The 24708-nt window shown below is 35.5% G+C and overlaps 1 protein-coding gene across 1 annotated transcript in view; it reads left to right on the top strand.

Moving 5' to 3' along the window:
• Positions 1–23960, top strand: part of LOC115835067 (UDP-glucose:glycoprotein glucosyltransferase 2-like) — a 174528-nt gene extending 150568 nt beyond the window's left edge. Inside the window, 8 exon segments of the mRNA XM_030812463.1 lie at positions 1767–1806; positions 1809–1924; positions 2256–2341; positions 12177–12261; positions 15871–15956; positions 18685–18780; positions 19921–20005; positions 23274–23960. Coding sequence (XP_030668323.1) covers positions 1767–1806; positions 1809–1924; positions 2256–2341; positions 12177–12261; positions 15871–15956; positions 18685–18780; positions 19921–20005; positions 23274–23519 — 840 coding nt within the window. The 3' untranslated portion in view covers positions 23520–23960.
• Positions 23961–24708: the final 748 nt, after the last annotated feature.

Raw genomic sequence — 24708 nt, forward strand, 5'->3', positions numbered from 1 at the left:
CGTCTCTACTAAAAGTACAAAAAATTAGCTCGGAGTGGTGGCCTATACCTGTAATCCTAGCTACTCGGGAGACTGAGGTGGGAGAATCGCCTAAGCCTGGGAGACAATGTTGCAGTGAGCCGAGATCGTGCCACTGTACTCCAGCCTGGGCAACACAGTGAGACCCTGTCTCAAACAAACAAACAAATAAATAAATGAGCTTTGAAAATAGGAACTAATTTAACTTAAATCACCTCTATGAAAACTTAAAATATTCACTAGAAAGAACTCTTTGGAAAAGGAATTGGCTGTGTTTTTATGTTGTGGTTTGAATAAGTCAACAGAATTGAAGTCTGTTATATAAATACACAGGAACAAGAGAAATTTTCACGTTAATATATTATAAAATTAAGAAGATACTGTTATTCACAAACTGGGTAAGTGTATTTAGACTCTTCCCTAGTATCTAATTCATAATAAAATAATTAAGCTTTACTTTATAGTCACTTTGGTGTATAGCTTCCTTGTCTGTAAAGTAAGGGTGTTGAACTACATGATCTCTACAATCTTTTTCTAATTTTTAACATTCTCATATTATTCTGAGACTATCCCATGAAAATCTTTCCAGTCAAGTAAATTGCTATAAAGACTCTGGAAATAGGTTAATAAATTATATAAAGTTCATCACTAGAATAGTAAACTCAACAACTAATTCAGAATTCAACTAAAGTTGTTGAAATAAATACTGTCTTCAAAGAAGTTACTTATTTTTTGTTCTTAAAAGCAGTAAAATAACAAGAATCAAGAAAGAAATGCTGTAAACAAATATTGTAATTATTTCTGAGATAATTGCAGTCAAGGAAAACAGCTATACAATACAGAATATATCCAAATAGTCTATATCCTAAACACACTAAACAATAGTGTTGAAAACCTAATATGGTGAAATAAGATTAGATATAGGTAACATTGCTGTCTTTAATCTCAACAGAATTCTGTCTGTGAAATCACTGTTTGATTTATTTTCATGTTTAGTTATGCCGTTCATATGAAGTAGAGAAAAAGCTTTATCTTGAAAATATTTATTATAACATTTGCAATAGAGAAAAATCCAGAAACAACTGGAATGTCCAGCCATTTAAAATGATGTTTATAGAGACAGAGACATGTTCTTAGAAAACCATGTTTAATGAAAAGGCAGGTTACTTTCTTATAAAAAAATTTATGAAGACAAGAAATGGAAATCAGTGTGTTGATGTTTATATCAGTGTTTATTCTGTTGAGGTGTGTTCTGTTTTTTCTTCTTTCCACTTTGGAAGTGGAAAATTAATTTTTATTTTTTAAAATTAACTTTAAAAATATATTGATCAATTATAATTAGTTGATTATAGACATTAATTTTTTAATTACAAGAAAGCCAATAGATAGTAAGTTAGCTTTCTTGCCAAGTCTGAAGTGAGAGCTTCAGGACAACAGCAAACTGAAGCAGATTCTTTAAGGAATTTCCCATCTAAATCTCATGTTCATGTCTTTCCTGCTTGGTTATATTGGTGCATATATCATGAGGTTCAGATAAAGCTGATGTCGTGAAAAAAGAAAACTTTATCATAAGCTTTTTGTCTTGAAGAAATCAATTCAACTCATGAATTCACTCGTGTAAAACAAAGACTTAAAGTTACCCACCAAAATACATTGGCCAATATTAAAATAATCACATTTATTTATTTCAAAATTTTGTATTATGAGTTTTACATAACACCAAAAACAATGACATACTTCCTCCACAGAGTGAGAAAACTGTTACAGCAGAATATGAACTAGAATACTTACACTGGAAGGACAATGCTTGGATAAAGTGACAGAACAGCCTCCTCGGGGTCTGCAGTTCACACTAGGCACAAAAAATAAACCTGTTGTGGTTGATACAATAGTGATGGCCAATCATGTAAGTATTATTTAATTGATGATATTTAATTTGATGTTTTGGTGAAATTCTCTGTTTTCCTAAGAGTAAAATGAAATAATCTTTATTCTGCTGTTGCGGAACAGTTTGCAGAAAACAAAATTGAATCTTTGAATAAGATAAATAAAACAAAAATGGGGAAAATCATACTTTCATAATTTAACAGGTTATTGTAAAATCTCTTGGAATTGATTTATAGAATTTATTCATTCTACAGTTAGTAAATACTTTCTTGGATCATTCGTGTATTCATGAGCAATTCGATGGTTTTTAGTCGTATTACTCAATGATTATTTTTTTCTCATCTTAAAAGGGGTATTTTCAATTAAAAGCAAACTCAGGTGCTTGGATGCTGAGGTTACACCAAGGAAAATCTGAAGATATTTATCAAATAGTTGGGTGAGTTATGCAGACTGCTTTTAAAGTTTTACACATAAATACGTTTTTAGTGTAATACAACCAAGATAATCAAAACAACAATTAAAGTGTTAAGATTGGCCTGGCGCAGTGGCTCAAGCCTGTAATCCCAACACTTTGGTAGGCCGAGGCAGGCAGATCACGAGGCCAGGAGTTCAAGACCTGCCTGGCCAACACGGCAAAACCCCATCTGTACTAAAAATACAAAAATTTGCCAGGCATGGTGGCACACACCTGTAACTTCAGCTATTCAGGAGGCTGAGGCCCAAGAATTGCTTGAACCTTCGGGAGGCGGAGGTTGCAGTGAGCAGAGACCGCACCACTGCACTCCAACCCGGGACAGAGAGCAAGACTCTGTCTCAAAAAAAAAAAAAAAAAAAAAATGATGACTGGGTTAGGTCTGAACATCAGCAAGAGGGCGAAATAGGACATTCCGGTGCTCGTACCCATGCAGAAACATCAATTTGAACAACTATCCACTCCACACATGAAACTACCTTAATAAAAACTAAGGAACGAGGTGAGCTGTTACAGCGCTGCAGTGTAGCACAGAAATAAGAAAGACACATTGAAGAGTGTAGGATAATTTACATTACATGCATCACTCCTTCCTCCACCTGATACAGCACAGCTGGAGAGATACCCCCTTGGAGGAAGGAGAGGGAAGTGAACAGCAGACTTTGCCTTGGACCCCAAAACCATGCTCACCCCAGTAAAACCCAAAGCCAGGTAGGCCTCACAGCCCCAACTTAATGCTGGTACCAGAAGACTGAGCTGCCAGATCCTGTAGCCCCAAGCTCCAAATCTGCCTGGTAGATTCAGTTTCCAAGCCTGCCCAACCACCAGGCCTACCCCAGAAGCCCCGGGCTGTTGCCCAGCCCCAATGCCAGGCCCGCCCCCACAAATTCAGGCTCTTAGACTTTTCCCTGTACCAGCATAATTGATATTTTGATCATTTAATGACAATATAGTATACATTATATCTTACATAACAACACCATTATCCTTTGGTTATATTCAGTTTGGAATTGTTTTTTTGCACAAAAATTTTCCTGTTGATCAGTGAGCCATAGTAGAAAGCAGGAGTCATCACACTTTTTTGGTAAGGAGCCAAAAGTAAGTATTTTTGTTCATTTGAGAGCACATGTGGTCTTTGTCAAAAATTTTTTTAACAATTATTTTAAAGTGTAAAAATCATTTTTGGCTTAGGGCTATTAAAAAAATAGACCATAAACCTGATTTGGTTTACTGGCCATAGTTTGCCAACTCTTGATAAAGTTTTTTATACCCTTAATAAATATCTCTAGATTTCATTGCTTTCAATAAATACTTACTGAGCACCTTTTATTATACCACACATTGTGCTCAACAAAGATAATATAGGAGTAGGGGTTACTGTATCTTTTTTTCACCACTCTTTCCCCTTTATTTTATACTGTACCTAGCTCATAGTGTCAGTTAATAAATGTGCTTAATGGCTTATGCACACAGAGCCAGGGATGCTTAGTTCTGTGGTAGAGGTGGGTAGGAGGAAGTCAGTATTGACATTAGAGATGATATAGTACCTCAAGAGAGTTGAAGAATTAATAGGAAGTTACTAGTCATACCATAGATGGAACATTCCAGGAAGAGGGTAGACATGCACAACTCCCATCTAAAACTCTTAGGGCCATATGTGTTTTAGAGTTTAGAAGTTTTTCGTTTGGAAAGTTAATACAGTACACATGTCATATATTATGACGTATATCCCAGCAGGATCTGAGAAAGCCCTTTATTAAACATCATTTGTATTGCAGAATGCGTTAATATTCACACTAAAAGGGTTTATGTAAATGACTGAAAAAGAGAATGAAAAGACAATCCACAGACTGGGAGAAAATCTTTGCAAAGCATATATCTGACAAAGAATTTATATACAGAATATATAAAGACTATCAGAACTCAATATGAGAACAAATAACCAGATAAAAAATGTGCAAAAGTCTTGAACAGACACTCTACCAAAGAAGATATATGGATAAGTACAGAATGTATTTAACATTGTTAGTCATTAAGAAAATCTACATTAAAACCACGAGATATGCCACATGTCTATTAAAATGACTAACTTTATAAAAAGAATGACAATATCAAGTGTTGGTGAGGATATGGAGTAACAGGAGCTGTTTTTCACTTCCATTGGGTATGTAGAGTGGTACAACCACTTTTGAACAATTGGACAGTTCCTAGAAACTTTAAATTTACACTTAGGCTAGGCATGGTAGTTCACACATGTAATCCTAGCACTTTGGGAGGCCAAGGTGGGAGGATTGCTTGAGCCCGGGAGTTTGAGACCAGCCTGGGCAATATAGCAAGACCTACCTCTACATAAAATCAAAAAAGTAGCCAGGCACAGTAGCACACGCCTGTAATCCTAGTTACTTGGGAGGCTGAGGTGGGAGGATCAGTTGAACCCACGAGGTGGCAACTGCAGTGAGCCATGATCATGCCACTGCACTCCAGGCTGGGCAACAGAGTGAGACCCTGTCTCAAAATAAGGAGGAGAAGGAAGGGGATGGAGAGGAAGGGGAGAAAAGGGGAGAAGAAGAATTTGCTTTCTGTGGTTTCAGTTGCCCATGGTTAACCACAGTCCAAAAATATTAAGTGGGAAATTCCAGAAATAAACAAATCCTACGTTTTAAATTATGCACTGCTGAGTAATGTGATGACCTCTCACACCATCCTGCTCTGTTCCACCTGGAAAATCATTCCTTTGTCAGGTGTCTGCCCATGAGTCACTTAGTAGCATTCTCAGTTATGAGATCAACTGTCATGGGATCACAGTGCTTATATTCAGGTAACCCTCGTTTTACTTAATGACCACAAAAGGCAAGAGTATTGTGCCTAATTTATAAATAAACCTTATCATAGACATGTATGTATAGGAAAAACATACATTTAGGGTTCGGTACCATCCATGGTTTCATACATCCACTGGGTGTCTTCGAACCTATACCCTGTGGGTGAGTGGGGGTTGCTGTACTACTGCATGTCTCCTTTTATAAGTTACAAAACACTAGATAATACAAACTATAGTGACAGAAATCACTTGGTGCGGTGGAATAAGCAGGCAAAAATAAGGACGAGTATTGGAGATAAGCAGTTGAATGCTGTTTTGAGAACCCCCAGCCAAATTGAGTTCCAGTACTGGAGTGGCTAGTGACCTTGCCCTGATGAGGAATGAAAGGCAGCTGGATGTGAATGTTTACTGTGTGCCTTTCATGGGACACTTCGTTTACCTGGTGGATGGTCTAATTCATAGTTGTCTGACCCCAGACCCAGTTTCCCTCACACAGGAAACTTGTTTATACTGACAGATGCCCGTGTGGCTCTTGTCTGACCCATGTGCAGTTTATGCTTGCCTGACTATCGCGGTGACACTGGGAACCCAACCTTGTGTTCTCCCCAGCATCCCCGAGAAAACCCGGTCTGGGATAGTCCCTGGCTCTTCCAATGGGTGGTGCAAATTTAATACACCACCACAATAAGAAATAAGTTCAAAGATTTATTACAAATCCTGGGCAGGAAGAGCTCCATCTCTAGGTCACATCAGGCAAGAATGAAGAGGAGTCAGGCAGAGAGAAAGAGAGAGCATGCATGCAACTAGCAGTATATACAAGGGAATAGAGCATGGGTCACTTTTGGTCTGTTTGAAGGGAAGGCAGGACAACAGAAGCCCAGTTTGCTAGGCAGGAAGGGGCTACCTCTAAGTTCTTATCTTTGGCTACCAGCTGGACCCATTTGGGTATGTTGTTCTAATGCCTATGCAGCAACCTATGCTACCTTGCTGTGTCATTCCCATTACAAATACACAGTTCCTACCCTCCCAAAACTCATTCCAGTAGAAAAGATAGTCAAGAAAATGAGTGACTATTGTATGTTCTAAGTGCTATAAAAGAGTGCTATGGTAGTACAGAAAATGAGCAAAATAGACTGTAACATTTATATTGACCCTTATAAAAGCCATGGTTTCAAGATGTAATTTTAAGAAGCATTCATGCTTTGTTTCAGCTTTTTAAATTTTGTGCAAACTGCATTGCCAGGAACTCAGCATTTCTGTATCTGCCACTACCGTTTCACCATTATGTTTCGCAAAGGGAAAGCCCTGTATATGAATTGTGAGTCAAATCCCTTCTGTACCACCAACTATCTGTATGATCTTGTATAAGTTTCTTTGCTATTTGTGGTCTTTATTTCGTCATTACAAAAGGGAATAATCCTGCCTCCCTTGTGGGGTTTTGCTAAGGACTAAATGAGAAAATCATTGTAGAATATTGAGTAAATGTCCATTTCCTCTCCACTTATTCCTTCTTTTACAAATACAGTTATACAATAGCACATGTATTATGTAAAACTAAAACTATACATGATTTAGGTCCTGTTTTATCTTCTTTACTATTATTTTCTATCAGACACAGTTCATAAAGATGTTTTAGAGAGAAAATAGTTCTTGATATTATATTTGAAGTATCACTAACATATTAGTGCAAATTGTTTTTTTCTCGTTCACAGACAACTTTTGGCAGTAGAAATAACTTACAAATTTGTTTATATTACTTATAAACAATAAAACCATATACTTAGTCATAATTTAATTCCACATATGATTAATGTCACTAGCTATCCAAAATGGAAAAAAATACATGTTACTGTGTAATAAAAAGTCTAACGAGGTCAATATAAAATATAACAAAAACTGATGTTGTTTATCCTAATTTATGTTTTAATTCTAATTGATATTACCTTTATAATTAGGAAAAATATTCCTGAAACCTGCTAAAAATCTAAGCTAAAATAATATTGATATGAGTTTCTAAGTTCAGATTTTAAAGCCATGACTAAATTATTTGATTTTTTTAAATTTGGCTTTCCACTTCTGAGGCATAATGCCCACAATGTGTACTTTCTGTGTCTGTCAATTTTTTGTAGTCATTAACTGCAGATTATTTGTGTATACTCCGTATTGGCTGTTACTTACCTTGAATACAAAAAGTCTCAAAATTATTCTCCTTTATTTCTTTGTAGTTCTACCAAAGTTAGACAAATGCTGCTCAGATTTTCCTAATTAATTGTAGAGAATATTACTTTATTTATGCACCTTCAATGCCAAATTATTGTGCTAGACTTCTCATTTGAAATCTTTACAAAAATCTTTTCTGCCAAAGTAACACTTGTAATCAATTTTAGTTTGGTACCTTTGAGACTGAACTGTTTCTCCCATGTTTTATATAGGAGGAAGGACAAAGATATCAAACAAGGCTTTCCGTTCTTTCTCCGCAGGTACTCGAGTTGGTCCACCGTAACTTTGCTGGCTCTGCAGTAGTTAAAACTCACTCTCTGTGGACTCTTAAAAGTTTTCTATTGCTGTACTTCACTCTCCTTTAGTTTCCTGGTTCTGTTGGTGTGGTCTCCTCATACCTCCTGGTTGCCATATTGGCAGGACACATGACTACCCAGTGGTAACAACAAAACCAAATCGCTCTCCTTCTTGGCTGCATCTGATCTGTGGAAATACCTAGACATCAGTTGCCCAACAAACTCTAGTGCAGACCAGTTGCAGAGGCAGTAAGCACTCTCCTGACTCCTCGATTAGAGCAATAAATCAGTCCTCAAATATCCAGTCCTGCTCCATGTACACTTTTAACTTTCCCCGACATGAGTCCTCTGTGCATCCCAACTTCAGAATATGTATCGCAAAGTGTCTTCTCCTTAAAGTGGCTACCTTACTGAGTTTAGAATGAGAAGGCAATACTCTTTCCGCTTCTGTCCTCATAGAGTAGAGTGGTGGAGACTCACAATCTGACAACAGCTCTCTGTAAGGAAACTCTTCTGCCTTCATCTCACACAATCCCTTTTCTGAACATTTTTATATGCTTAATCTCTCTGAGGGGCAATCTGCATATTGTGAGGGTATTGAGAATGGATGACTATGCATACTCACTTCGGTGTCCGGTAGCTATCTCATTGGGGTTTCAGTGGAAGCATTCTAGCATCCTTTTACCCCTACCCCCAATATTCTATTTAGTTCTTTACTATCATATTACCATTAGTTAAATGTAAATTTTAATGAATTCACTATTGATCACAGTTTTTATATGTCTTTTAATTTTCACATTCATTTTTTGTTTAGATAGTGTCTTAGGCCATTTTTTGCTGCTGTAACAGAATACCTGCGACTGAGCAATTTGTAATGTACAGAAATTTCTTGGTTCATAGTTCTGGAAGGTTGCAAAGATTGAGGGACAGCATCTGGCAGAAGCCTTCTTGCTGCATTGCCCTATGGCAGAAGGCAGAAGGACAAGAGAGAGCAAGAGAGGGCCAAACTTGCCCTTTTGTGGTAGCACCACTTCCACCCAATGAGGGTGGAGCCTCATCACCTATAATCACCTATTAAGGGTCCCACCTCTTAATACTGCCACAATGGCAATACAATTTCATCATGAGTTTTGGAGGGGAGGGACATTCAAATCGTAGCAGATGGCTGACTTCCCATATTATCATAGAAGTATTTAACACAAGCAATTGGATGCTTTTACATTGTGTTGGGAAGGACTGGTGGAGCAAGCTCTCCGGGAGGGCTGGATCCTAGGAATGCTTGAGAACAAAGCCAAGGAACTGACCAACCAGAAAGAGCTGCTACTTTCCCATCATCAGAAGTGAGAGAAAGCTAGAAGCTGCTGCCAGCAACACATCAACTGGCCTTTGGTACCCAGAAAGCTAAGCAATTACACACTGGAACACTGAAGTAGAAAACCTCAATGTCTCCATGACTGTGCTTGACAAAAGAAGCTAGGCAAGCATCAGCACATTGCCCCGCTCACTTCTAAGTTCCAAATAACATGCAAATGTATCTATCTGTTTAGCAGAATCTAATTATCAACCAAAACCTTAGCTGCAAAAGAGTTGAGTAACAACAACAACAAAAATGGGTGTATCTTTCTAACTACTGCAGTGTATGCTAAAGGTGGGATGTTGCCTGCCATATCATAATATACACCACCTTTCCACAAATAAGTTTTTTCAGAGACATTGGTGGTGTACCCTCAAATGTTTAAAACTTTGAGGTGGTCCTCAAAGCTTTAAAAATTTCTTTTGCAATTCTGTATGAATTATAACTTTCCTAAGTATTGAATAACAGCATTATAATTTTATTCAGAATGCTTGAAACAAGGCTTCATCATTGTTCTTACCAGTTAGTGTTTTGGATGAAAAATATGAAGCCAATCTGATTTACATTTCTTCTCTGAAAATATAAATTGTTTTTTAGAATTTCAGGAGACACATGTATGAGTGCTTTTTTTATTAATCATGCTTTCTGACACACAGTGAATTCTTTCATTTTGAAGTAAATGGCTTTTACTGAGATTCAGTATTCTCTTGAATCTCATTGAGAATTTGAATTATTTGAATGCTTCCCTTTTTTCTGCATTAATGCCTTATCAATGAAGTCCATTTCCTCTGACTGCTTAGCTTGTTCCCTTCATTTAAGCTGCTCATTTTCCTCATGTATCCAGAGGTTTCAGGTGCTTAGCATTGTTGGTAAAGGTCCGATAGTACAGTGGTGAAGAGCCAGACTATCTAGATTCAATTTGGATCTAGGATAATAATTGTACTTTCCTCAAAGGATGGTTGTATGGATTAAGCAAGTGAGCATCTATGAAGTGCTTAAAACAGTGCCTGAGGATGTGGAGAAATAGGAACACTTTTAAACTGTGGGTGGGACTGTAAACTAGTTCAACCATTGTGGAAGTCAGTGTGGCGATTCCTCAGGGATTTAGAACTAGAAATACCATTTGACCCAGTCATCCCATTACTGGGTATATACCCAAAGGATTATAAGACATGCTGCTATAAAGACACATGCACACGTATGTTTCTAGTGACACTATTCACAATAGCAAAGACTTGGAACCAACCCAAATGTCCAACAATGATAGACTGGATTAAGAAAATGTGGCACATATACACCATGGAATACTATGCAGCCATAAAAAATGATGAGTTCATGTCCTTTGTAGGGACATGGATAAAGCTGGAAACCATTCTCAGCAAACTATCACAAGGACAAAAAAAGCAAACACCGCATGTTCTCACTTATAGGTGGAAATTAAACAATGAGAACACATGAACACAGGAAGGGGAACATCACACACTGGGGCCTGTTGTGGGGAGTGGGGAGGGGGGAGGGATAGCATTAGGAGATATACCTAATGTTAAATGAAGAGTTAATGGGTGCAGCACACCAACATGGCACATGTATACATATGTAACAAACCTGCACGTTGTGCACATGTACCCTAAAACTTAAAGTATAATAAATAAAAACAGTGCCTGAATTAAAGTGAGAGCTCGTCACCATTACTACCTCTGCTACCTGATGGAAGTGGAAAGAGATTTGCGTTAGAATTTGTCTAGGTCTGGCTGTAGTGCTGTGCTAGCTGGCTTTATTCTCTGGGTCTCAGTGGACAGGGGATTAAATGGCTAAAGTTGTCAATGCCCTTGAGTAGTGTTTGTGGCCATAAGCAGCTGAAAGTTTTTAAGAAATTTGACAATGTTTCTACTATACAAGTTAGATCCTTTTTTGTTTTGTTTTGTTTTTGCGACAGGGTCTCTCTTGCCCAGACGGAAGTGCAATAGCACAATCACGGCTCACAGCTCACTGGAGCTTCAACCTGCCAGTTTCAAGCAATCGTCCTACTTTAGCCTCCTGACTAGCTGGGACCACAGCGCTGGCCACCACATCCAGCTAATTTTTCAAAAAATTTTGCAGAGACGAGGTCTCGCTGTGTTGCCCAGGCTGGTCTCAAACTCCTGGACTCAAGCGATTCTCCCACCCCAGCCTCCCAAAGTGCTGGGATTACAGGTGTAAGCCATCACACCTGGCTTCTTTCTGTTTTCTAGTGGTGATTGTTGGACAGAGTTCTGCCTGCTACTTTGGTTTAACCACCTCAGCTCAGGAATTGGGAGTAAGAGAAAGTCAAAGACGTGTCAGTCATGATAGTGCTAGACTCCCCAGGTGTTCATTTTGGAAAAATGTTAAAAGTATATATTATATATAACAACTCAAAAGTAACTACTAATTTGACATCTGATTGCTTCCCCTTCAACAAAATTCAACTTTATTGTAAATATGATAGAACTTTTTAGTCCATAGTGAGAATAGTGTGAAAAAATAATTATGGAGCACAGTTGCCGTATTTGTTTAAGCAATTTTGAAAATGGGCGGAAAAAAACTGCATTATATGTAATACAAAATGGAAACATTCAAGTGATGCATATGGACATCATAGACACATTTTCAGTCTCATTATTTTAACAATGTACTTCAAATTTTGGCATTTGAAAATGGCTGGTGGATATTAAAAAGTTGGATAGTGTAGAACTCCTTTGATATATATAAACAACTTTGCAGTGTAAAAAAGTTGTAATTATCATTGCAATATATCAGGGATGTGAAAGATTTTAGTTGTGTGATAGCCTTGGTATATAACAGCAAAGATAAGTCATAATTTGAACTTTCAGAGTGATTGGGTAGTATTGAATTTAATGAGTTACTTTTTTACAATATTAATGTGTACTGAGTTAAAATTTATTGGATTATTTTGAAAACTACAGCATATTATAATATATCTTAATTGACTATAGAAACAGAAAAACATGATATATGCACTAGTGATATTGGACTTAAACGTTTATTGCAAAATGAGTTTATTTGTTATGCCATCATAATTGTATGTCTATTCTTAAATTAATTATGGACACATTTTTCTACTTTTAGGCATGAAGGAACTGACTCTCAAGCAGACCTAGAAGATATCACTGTTGTATTAAACAGCTTCAAAAGCAGGATACTGGAAGTAAAAGTATGTGGGGCAGAACTTTTTATAGGCTTTGTCCTTAATATTAAGAATTATCTTCTTTGTTTTTTAATTAATTGATTTATTTTACAACTAACTTTACAATTTTACAACCTAAAATGTTATGTTTGAACTCCAGCAGTAAAATAAGAAGAGGATTAAGTTCACAAAGGAAAACAGAACTTGAAGATAGAAGAGAAGGATTTTTTTTTACATTATGATAACTGTAAATATATCTACTAAATCTGTCTGTAGCCAAATAACATTACAAATTGGACTCTACAGATGAGATCAAGAACATGCACTGAAAAATTAGCTCTAAAAAGAAAAGGTGCTGTTTTTTAATGAGGGAGAGAAAGGGAGTTTTTAATGATAGCAGATTCTTTTTGGACCAACCCTCCTGCTTAAAACTAGTGAAAATATTAGATAAAAATTTTTAAAAATTTTAAAAACAATGAGGAATTGATAATAAGATAATAAGGAAACCCAAAACCAAAATTAAAGGGAAAATGCGAGCCTAGTGAAATAAGCAAGCACAGAAACTTCTCTTGACCCAAGGAAGCTACTATTGTCCTGGGAACATTTTTCTGTCCTGTCACACTTTGCCATTTTTATTTAATTTGATGGGTTAGGGGACAAAAATTAGAACCCAGAACACACATAAAATAATCTATTAGAAGACCCTCTCTACAATAAACTAGCTCTATTTTCAGGCTAAGGATGAAACATAAAAAATTATTCCTCATAGTCTTTTAGCCCAAATTTGTGTCAGCTAAGTAGGCCAGGGAATCCTGAACCTTGAATTGGTACTAAAATTGTTCCAGATTGATAGGATATAGAGATATCTGGAAGAGACATCCATAAATCTCTGAAATAAGACTACAATGGCCTAAGCTGCAAATCAAATTTTTCTAGTGTGAAGGCCAACTCATAGTCAAAGTTAACCAAATACACAAAACTAGCAGAAACAGAAAACCGATACACAAAGACTCAAGATACTAGAATTATTAGAATAGCCTCTGAAACAGCTGTACTTTTTTTTTTAAAGAAATTAAAGATGAGTTTAAAAATAATTGCAGGGAACATGAAACTGTAAAACATGCGTGTCAGATTTTTTTAAAGTAGAACTTTGGAAACTGAGTAATACAATACCAAAATTAATAATTCAGTAGATAGCTTTAACATGCCTTCAGAGAAAATTAGCAAGTTGGGAGATAGGCCAGAAAAAGTATACCAAATGCAACAGAGACAGGAAAAAAAGAAAATATAGAAGAGAGCATTAACACACACACACACACACACACACACACACACGCTAGTGTGAAAGTCTAAGATTACCAGTAGTGGATTTAAAACTGGCTTTGCCACTCACTAGCTGTGTGACCTTGGACAGATTACTTAATCTCTTTCTGTCCCATTTCCTCATCTGTAAAATGGGGTTAACAATAGAATATACCTTACAGGACTGTTATGAAGATAAGATAAAGCACTTTGAGTATTTGTTGGATAAATAAAAGTAAACTAAGTGGAATTTCAAAGATAATTAAAGAATGGGGTACAAGTAACATTTGAAGAAATAATGGCTAAGAATTTTTATGAATGATGAAAGATACCAATTAGAAATATTCTGCAGCCTACCCATACCCTAGGTCTTTCAGTAGTTTGTTTTGGTTTTTGTTTTGAGACGGAGTCTCGCTCTGTTGCTCACTCTGGAGTGCAGTGGCCCAGTCTTGGCTCACTGCAGCCTCCGTCTCCCAAGGTCAAGTGATCTTTCTGCCTCAGTCCCCTGAGTAACTGGGACCACAGGCATGTGCTACCATGCCTGGCTAATTTTTTTGTTTGTGGGTATTTTTTGTATTTTTAATAGAGGTGGGGTTTCACTATGTTGATCAGGCTGGTCTTAGTGATCACCCCGCCTTGGCCTCCCAGAGTGCTGGGATTACAGGCATGGGCCACCATGCCCGGCTGCCTTTAGTTTGTTTTCTAATAACACAGTTTTATCTCCTAACCACCTCTTTCTCAGAATTACACTAAAAAGACAGAAAAACAGGGAGGAGAAACGATAAGCAACATAGAGGATCAGCCCATGAAATCCAGTAGCCTACTAAGAGGAATTCCAGAAACAACAGAGAACATGGAGGAGGGAAAGTGTCGTAAAGTTGAGAGAGAAGATGTTCATGTCAAAAGAGTCCACAAATTACGAAGTAGAATGAATGAAAATGGCCCATATAAGATTATAATAGCTACTAAGAAGAAGTGGGTCACTGCAATAGAATGACAACACTAACATCAGAATTTCATTTTCAAAATACTTAGATGTTAAAAGACAGCAAAACAAAGCTTTCAGTATTTTGAGGAAAATTATTTTGAACCCAAGATTCTGTATCTAGCCAAATTCTTAATCAAATGTGAAGGTAAAATGTTAGTTTCTGAAGTGTGAAGATTTAGAAAAATTATTTTTCATACCCTTTCTTGGAGACGTTTGCCAGTACAATGAAGATCAAGATCAAGAAAGAAGATAGGTAGTTCAAGAAATGGTGAAACTAATCTGTAAACCAATGTAAAGAAAATCTAGAAAGAAACAGTTAATTGTTGAGCTTTAAGAAAAATGTCTTAGGTAGACAAGAATTCCAGACAATTAGATAACATGAGTAATAAACTGGAAAAGATTATGTCTGTGATAAAGAAGACATATTTGTATGTCTCCCTACAAGAAAAAATAAGGACAATGAAATTCCAGGAAAAAATAGTTCTCTGCTGGTGGAATGTAAGAAAGGAGAATTCATCTGAACCAGCAAGAGTCTCCTAGGAGTGGCACAGTGGCCATAGGAGGAAACTATAACTGTGCTCTACTATACTAAAACTGTAACTGTGCAGAGGAAATAGAGTTTTAGTAGCTTTTCCAACTCTTCAGTGGTTAATCTTTACATTGTCATAATGAAAACTTCTTACTGATTTTCAAGTTTTAGAATCACCATAGCAAAATGCAACAGATACAATTATGTTTACTGAACTAAATGTAAATGTTATCAATATTTACAAATGCTAAAGTCAAGGTTTAATATAAGTTGGGAGGTAGAAGGAAATTGTAGAAATAGTAGTGTCCTTATAAACAGATTATACAAGAGAAACTGTTGGGATTGTGGGAATAAAAAAATAAGAGATTTAAATATTATTTAAAGTGACAAAACATACTCAATAGAAGAACTGAAGATAAACATATTACTACCAAAATTTCCAGACAAATAGGGAAAGGGAAGCATGATGATTAGTGAGCTATTCATCTGTCATCACAAAGAGCGAATAATGTCTAAACTCTGAATTCAGAAATACTAGTAGATAATGCCTAAAGCTGATAAATTAGTAAACACAAGTGTAAGCACATTATTTAGCAGTATGGAGGTAACCACTGAAGAAACTGAACAAAGAGGTTGAATTGATAGTTGAAGATCAGATTGTTTACAACATTGTGCTAAGATATTGCCTGTCTTTGGTTACTGCAGCTGTCAATCTTAGATTTCTATGGGTAATCTCACCCAATATGTTTCACTTTCTAACCATACAGCATAATATTTAAAGCAGGCAAATTCTAATCTTTTTTGCCATGCTATCTAGGTGAAAAAAGAAACAGACAAAATTAAGGAAGATATCCTTACCGATGAAGATGAAAAAACAAAAGGACTGTGGGATTCCATTAAAAGGTAATTACTAATGAATATTTTAATACATCACTAGATTGATCCAGAAGTCTAGTATGTGGAAGTTCCACAGGTAGTGAAAATTTAAGTAAGGCAAAGGTCCTCTAATCTAGGAGGGATAAGATAAATACATAAATGTTACTACTGTGTACAAGATAGGAAACTAGAGCTATAAGACAGATGAAAATAAAATACTATACAAACCAATGGAGAAAAATTATATATCCACTTACAAGGAACCTCGGGAAATACTCCTTGAAGAAGTGTGTGGTAAAGATCTGTTTTAAAGGACAGACAGGATTTCAAAAGTTAAAGATTGAGTGAAGGCAGTTACATGAAGACAAAATGATTGAGTGTGTTCCTCAAAGAAAGTAGCCTAGCTAGCTGCAACTTGAAAATAATAGGGACTGTTTATGTTAGATTGATACCTATACTGTTTTATTGTTAGTTTAAAAAAGAACACAGGCCAGGCATGGTGGCTCACACCTGTAATCTTAGCACTTTGAGAGGTGATGGCAGGAGGATTGCTTGAGCCCAGGAGTTCACGACTAGCCTGGGCAACATAGCGAGACCCTGTATCTACAAAAAATTTAAAAATTAGCCAGTCATGGTGGCATGTATCTGTAGTTCCAGTTACTCAGAAGACTGAGGTGGGGGGATTGCTTGAGTCTGGGAGGTCAAAGCTGCAGTAAGTGAAGATTGCAACACTGCACTCCAGCCTGGGTGACAGAGTGAGACCCTGTCTCGAAAAAGAAACATACGTGAGGAATATATGGGCTCAGATATCTAAAGAATCCAGGAGTACACCTCGTGTTGGCCACTGGGTGATGTGATGTGGAAACAGTCTTTCTCCATCTCTTAGGTCTACTGTTTCTGTGTCTCCTCCATTTTAAGATAGACTTTTAAAAGTTTACTGTTTCCAGTGGAAGGAAGTTGCCCCTTTCCAAACAGTACCAATAAAAGTTCCAAGGCTGACTCATGGGTCCAACTATAGCTGTGTGTCCCAAACTGAACTGATTTCTGTGACTCTGATAACCAAGCATGAGTCATATGCCTACTTCCAGAACTGGTGGGAAGCCCTGTCCCACCTAAACCTCATAGAATGTGATGGGAGGAGGAATGATTCCCCCCAAAATGCCAGGTTGTTACTAGAAGGGGAACAGATGTTAGGTGAACAAAAACAAAAGCTGTCTCCTGTAGGTGCATATTGTAAAGAACTTTGAATGTCCATTTTAGAGATTGGAACCCAATATGAGCTATGATGGCAAACCATTAATCATTTTGATCAAAGATAAGAAATAGAAATGTTAGCCAAAATAGATTCAACAACTTAAATATATTTGGTTATACTAGTCAAAAGCACTTCCATCATTTTGGATTTTGCCCAGTTTAAGCCTCTTTTTCTATAGTTGACTCCTTGTTTGGTAAGAAAAATCATGTTACTGTACAGTGTGTGCTTTGAACAAGTTACTGATAGAGAAAGGATCAAGTCCACTCATTGAGATGATTTGGAGGGTAGGTATGTTTGACAGGGGATAATGGAATAGAATCTGAGCAATTTTAAGAGTATCTGTCTAAGAGCTTCCATTAAAATTAGAAGATATAGATAAGAATGATTAAGGATAACTGTTCAATTATGGTATAGCCACTTGCTATATAAAAAGGATACCAAAAACAAAATGCTTTGTTAGAAACAGAGATGGTAAGTTTTTGGGATGTTAACTGCTCCAGATACATAGTATTGTGTGTCTTATGATGCTTTGACTTTTTTCATCTTAGTTTTAGTCCTAACTTAGAATGATTATTTTTTCTTGCCACTGAATCAACTTCTTTTCTTATTTGGGAGATTACCAGATTTGAAAAGTACTTCTGTTATAACAATTTATATTTTGCAAAATACCTTTGATGGTGATTTTAAGTTGTTTACCAAATTTGATTCATTCTAAATATCTGTTTATATAAAAGTATTTTAAAATAAATGTTTAGGAAGAAAAAGATGAATTTATACATTATTAATACTGTAAATAAAAGATTCAGTCATTTTTATATATGAAATGGACCTATACAAAAATGAAATGGAGCTGGTCTAGCTCCAAAAATGTAATGAAAATGACAGCTGGGCCCAGATGACGCTACCATGATGTAAACCAGTGAGTAGACATGGCTCCCTAGTGCTTTCTTTGTCATGGAAGTCATCCAGAGTACCAAGAGGGTACTCCACACCCTGCGTGGAGGAGAAAGTCTGCTTGGTCAGAGGAGCTCCAAATTGTAGATGGTTTAAAAATATTTTAGCCTGGGTGAGCCCCATCAGCAGCACTCACACACCTACCCTGTTAGCACATAAATTCTTGCCGTGCCGTAGTTCCACACTTAATGCATTCTGTTCCTTCCCTCATTGGCCTGTTTAAAGTTTCAGTACGCTAGATATGGCCATGTCAAGCTGTAATTCATTCTTTGTTCTGAAAACAACCTTTGGCAACTCACAAAAATTCAAAAATACCAGCCCATTCACCTAGAGACAATATAATTATATTCCACATTACAAATTTTAAAAACTCATAAAGCTTCAAATGACATTGTCAAATATTTTAATATTAGTTTGTAAATATTATAGAGTGTTTATAGCTTAACTATTTTGAAATACATTTCTATATTTATTGCTTACATTTAGTATTTAGGCATACAATGTTTCCATATGTATAAGAAATGTCAATTACTTTTTTATTCCAAGTTTCACAGTAAGCTTGCATAAAGAAGACAAAAAGGAAAAAGATGTCCTAAACATTTTTTCAGTTGCTTCTCGTCATTTATATGAACGTTTTTTAAGGTAGGTATATTTTTTAACCTTATATTTTGAAAAAGAAATATTTACATGGTTCAAATTTCAAAAAAAAAAGTAAAGGAATATACACTGGGAAAAAAAAACTCCCACCTCTGTTTCCCTGATACTCAGTTCCTTTTCTCACAGGAAACCCATAGTATTATTTTTATACCCTGCTAAGGAGATACACACACACACACACACACACACACACGCACACACACACACGTAAATATATATGTGTGTATATTTATTTATTTCAGTTTTTTAAGTCCTTTTACCCAAATAGTAAAGAACATACTACTTTACACCTTTTTTTTTTTTTTTTTACTTAAAATTATGAGGTAAGTATATATAAATATGAAATTTCATGAGTTTGGCTTGATTTGGAATATTGGTTTTTTTCAAAGCTAGCAAATAGACATTTTGGATAGGTAAGAATATATATATATACACAAACGATATATATATATTTACAGTACTTTATATATACAATATTTACTATATATATATATAATTTACTATAGTAAATTATCCTTTTCCAGTGAAGAAAACCTTGTTTTATAAAAAGAAAGGGAATGAGGGGAGAAATGCATATTGCAAAGTACAAAAGGCTATTTTTAAACAGTTTATATAGAAAGGTCACGGAGAATAACTCAAAAATATTTGAATTGTAGCACTGATACATTAAAATGGAACTTCAGATTCATTTGTATCCTTTCCATTTGGAAGTTTAGGTTAGCAAACCAAATGACCCATCCAGTGAATTTGTCAATATAGATAGATCATTCAGCTCTTCAGGGTTTGTAGACTTAATATTAATCACACAGTCACAGACAACTGCACCCAGATGAAGCTACCATGATGTATATGTATTCATCCTTACACATTACATACTTGATAAACCATATTTTAGTTTATTTCTTCACATTTCATTGTGAAAACCTTCTAATTCATAGCTTCAATTATTTAAAAGCCTTTAAAAGACCTATGTAACAAACCTGTATGTTCTGCACATGTATCCCAGAACTTAAAGTAAAATTTAAAAAATTAAAATTAAATTTTAAAAAACACTTCAAGGTTAAAAAATACATATGAACTCCTTTTACTGTTAATGTATATTGGGTTTAATATTCTTTTATACAGAATTATGATGCTTTCTGTTTTGCGTAACACCAAAACACCAGTGAAATTCTGGTTGCTAAAAAATTATCTCTCACCGACATTTAAAGTAAGTACATAGCTTTTTTTGTAGAATGGTTAATGTTTGAATAGTAAATTATCTGTATCATTGTAAGTTTATATGACATTTCTCTTTTCAGAATGAGCTTTTTGAAAAAATGGTATTTAGTATTTTTATGTAGCTTAAGAAAAATTCTGTGCAATTTTTATTTAGAGACGTTCAAAGAGAGGACAGTAGAAGACTGTATATTTTTAAGTAAAATCAAAATCAGAATGACTAGTAGTTTTTCATGATAATGAGTAATTAAATACAATTTGGCAATGGAAAATATATACAGATTTTCAATTAAAAGAAATGGCTTCTGTCATTTTTGCAAAGATAGGCAGAAACAGTAGTAGTATCAAGAAAATACAAAGACTATACCTATAGCATGGAAAACAGTTTTACAGTACTGAAACGAAAAAGCTCTTTCGTCTGTGTAGTGCATTGATGGCTGGGCACCATGACCTGAGGCATTTTATATTGAGAAGATTTCAGGTGATCAACAGCTATTACCCTTTACTCAGCCCTATACTCCTGCTACAAAGTATACTGTGTTTCTTCCTATTCTCCCTACAGCATAATCAAATTCCATGAAATTTAGTGTCTCCACAGCAATTTGGTGTCTCATTCAACAGCATTTCAAATGAGTTTTTTTTTTCTAGACCAAAAGCAGTGGGACAGAAGTAAAACTAGCCAAGCATGCTTTTATTCCTTAATATTTCTAGGCATGATGCCAAGTGTTTAACTGATGTTATTCAATTGTTTTTCATAACAATCCCACGTGATAAGAAAACCAAGATTCAAAAGTTACATAACTAGCTTGCACAGTTGAGAGGTACCTGAGACCACTTTTGGATTCAATAACTTACTATAAGGATTTATATAACTCCAAAAAACAGCTGTCCTCACAGTTACAGTTTTTATAGCAAAAGGACACAAATAAAATCAGCAGAAGGAGGAGATGCTTAGGGTAGGGTCCAGGGAGACCAGACACAAAGTTAACAATTGTCCTCTCCCAGTAGAATCCCCTCGCAGTGGATAGCACTTATTTCTTCCAGCAACAGTGTGTGAGGGTACTCATAGAGTACTGCCAACCAGGGAAGCTCATTCAAACTTTGGGGTGCAGAGTTTTTATTGAGGGTCAGCTGTATGGACTTGGCTAACAGCCTGCATGGCTAACCTTAGCCTCTAAGCCCTTCAGATGTTGAACTGATGCTTTGTGGCCCAAGGTCCTCACTACAAAAACATCATTAGCATACAAAATCTAGAGTGGTCCAAGATCTGCAGGTAAACGTAGACATTCTTACTAGGCAGGAAATTCCAAGGGCAGAGAATATTTCCTGGGAGATAGGGTGAAGGGCCAGGGTAGAGGATATTTCCTGGGAGATAGGGTGAAGGGCCATACCTTTCTTTGAGCAAGAATCATCCTTTATAGCATAGGCCTGAGATGAAACAGCTAATTAGAAACACAGCTGAGATTTGAACCCAGGCATTCAGACCTCAGGTGCTTAACCTTATGTAACAGCCCATTTGCCCTCCACCACCAACAGTGTCTCCTCCTATGCTCATTTGACAGTAGAAAAAAAAAAAAAAAAAAAAAAAACAAAAAACAGAAAAAGAACCCATAAGTATAGATAAGAAGTTATACTATTTTTCTACTAATTTTTAACATGTTTTTCTAGTAGTCAGACACTGAATAAGGGAGTATTTAACCCAAATAAACTGAGATAGAAAAATCTAAAGATTCTCTTAGCAGGAAAAGATATTATTCACCAGAACAATAGTGCTATGTCTGGATTAGAAAGTCTTGTTCCGCTGCATGGCCAAATGAAATACTGTATCTGAAGTAATATTTTCCTTCTTTTTGGGATGTGTTTCTTTCTTAAAAAATTTTTCTTTTGAAAACTTCTTAGTGAAATATAACATACACTCAGAAAAGTGCACAAATCATGAAATTTAGCTTTGGATTTTTACAAACTCAAACATCTGTGTAAACCAGCAGCCAGATACAGAAACCGCTAGCTACTTTAGATTTGTTCCTACCAGTTTAGAAAAGTCATACCTCCTCTCTTCATTCAAATATTTGCTAAAATTATACATTAAACTTAGGCATAATTCTTTTCTGACGGCACTATGCAAACTATAATTCCCTCTCCCTTTTAATTTTTCTTCATAGCACTTTTTTCTGTAGATAACAATAGTTTATTTCTACCTACTTCCTCTAAAATATAAGCCTAATGAAGGTCATAATTTATATTTCTTTTGTTCACTAATGTACCCTTAGATCCTAGAACAGTGCCTGTTTCAGTGAATATTTGAACACATATTTAATGAAGAAAAAATATTCTTTTTATTTTATCTGAATGTTTTATTTTATTTTGAAACCAAAACAATGACTCCTGGCAGCTGTTGTACCCCTAATTTCAAGATTTCACAGATAAAATTGGTGCTTCTTGCCTTTAAAAAAAAAACATATTTTAAATCTACATTGTTCTTGCAAAGTCAGAGAAAAAAATTAAACATATAACCAGAAACTAGTTTCAAGTAAGAATCAAGTGGTAAAACGCAAATTCTATATTTATTAATTCATCTTTTCCAATTCCTTTTTCATTCTCTCTCTCAATATTTGAGCTCTTGAACTAAATTTAGCCCACAGTATATTTCATTAACTGCTTCTGCTTTAAACAGGGAATAAGCTACTTCTAATCCTATAAGATACTGAATCAAATATGAAATATTCAGACCATAATCACTACTTTGTATTTTTAATCCTTGAATTAAATAATGATATATCTCAAACATGAAGCTCCTGTATAGAATCTAATTTATCAGCTTAGAACTTATTTTGTGTTTTTTGTATCCTCTCTTCATCTTTACATCTCTGACCAGCCAACCTGTTGACATATACATGAACTATTTGATATGTAGGTGTTCCAAGATCCAGAGGCTTTTTTTTAAGTCAGTTTTCTCAAGTCAGATGTTAACAATAAAAGTATGGGAACATTTATCTTCCATTAATAAGTTTGTTAAATAATATAGTACACTTATTTTTAATGACATTAAATTAATAGTTTTATTTATACTTGTGTTTTCATATTTGTTAGCATTTTAATATTTCTCATTAATAAGTATGTTATAGAAGTAGTATTTAGACATCTTGCCTATTCGTTTATAACAATTTATAGGAAACTTTACCTTTTTAATGTTTTTTTTTCTCTAAAACAAAACTACTTTCTCTTGAACATATTGGTTGATTTTGTGTGTGTGTTTTTAGGAAGTAATTCCTCACATGGCTAAAGAGTATGGATTCCAATATGAACTAGTTCAATATAGGTGGCCCCGTTGGCTTCGTCAACAGAGTGAAAGACAAAGGATTATTTGGGGTTACAAAATTCTTTTCCTTGATGTTCTTTTCCCACTAGCAGTGGACAAAATCATTTTTGTTGATGCTGTCCAGGTAATAAGATTAACTACTATTTTTAGTAATACACAAACATTTTTTACACTTCTATCAATATAGAAATTAATTCATGTTGCTCATGTTTATTATCTTCATTACAGTGCTTAAGATATGATTGTGATATATAAGCAAAGTATCTTTAAAAACAAAAAGTCAGAATTCCAGGGGAAAATTGAAGGTATTGTAAGAAGTACCATTTATTATTTAGGACATGGAAGTTTTCTCTCCTAAGTAGTAGTTTTTTACGTTTGAGAACTAAAACAGATACTTATATTAGTCATAGTAAGAGTAGTTAAATGAATTCCTGTAAATTATGAGCTGATATTTGTTTAAAATTAGGAATTTCTTCTTGCTAGAAAAGCTAGCAGTTACATACAACTCTTATTCTTCCACCTTCAACAGCATTCTTTCGCATTCAACCAATAACCAAATTCTCATCACTCTATCACTTAAGGAAAAGAGCATTTTAAATTTGGCCAACTTATGCCTGTAGTCTCAGCACTTTTGGAGGCTGAGGTGGGGAGGAAAAGTTTGAGCCCAGGAATTAGAGGTCGCAGTGAGATATAATCATGCCACTGCACTCCAGCCTGAGTGACAGAGTGAGACCCTGTCTCTAAAAATAAAAGCAAATAAATTTGGCCAAAAACAACAAAAAAACAAACCCAAGGCCCTCTGCTTTCAAAATTTATATGTCCAAAAATTATGGCTTTTCCTTTTTCCCTCCTTGCATTGCTTTTGAATCATTAGTGGGAAAAAAAAATTTGAAAATACACAGAATTTCTAAGAAAAAAGTAATACGTACATGAAAATATAAATTAAATGGATAAGTTAGAATTTATGTGGAACAAAAAGTATATTTTCAAGTCCTATATTAGAATGTACTCATATTCTAAACTTATTATTTTTGTACTCTATTCCAAATTGATAAATATGAAACATTACAAAGAAAACTAAGAAAATAGCATTTCTAAACACACTTTTTTTTTAAGAGACAGGGTCTCACTCTGTCATCCAGGCTGGAGTGCAGTGGCACAGTCATAGCTTGCTGTAGCCTCAGACTCATGCATTCGAGCCATCCTCCCACCTCAGCAGCCTAGGAGCGGGAACTCCACATGCACACCACCAGGCCTGGCTAATTTTTTTTTTTTGTATAGACAGGGTCTCACTGTGTTGCCCAGGCTGGTCTCAAACTTCTGGCCTCAAGAAATCCTCCCATCTGAGCCCCACACATAATATCTAATATGATTCT

This window comes from Nomascus leucogenys, chromosome 5 (assembly GCF_006542625.1).
Source record: "Nomascus leucogenys isolate Asia chromosome 5, Asia_NLE_v1, whole genome shotgun sequence".
NCBI classification, from domain to species: Eukaryota; Metazoa; Chordata; class Mammalia; order Primates; family Hylobatidae; genus Nomascus; species Nomascus leucogenys.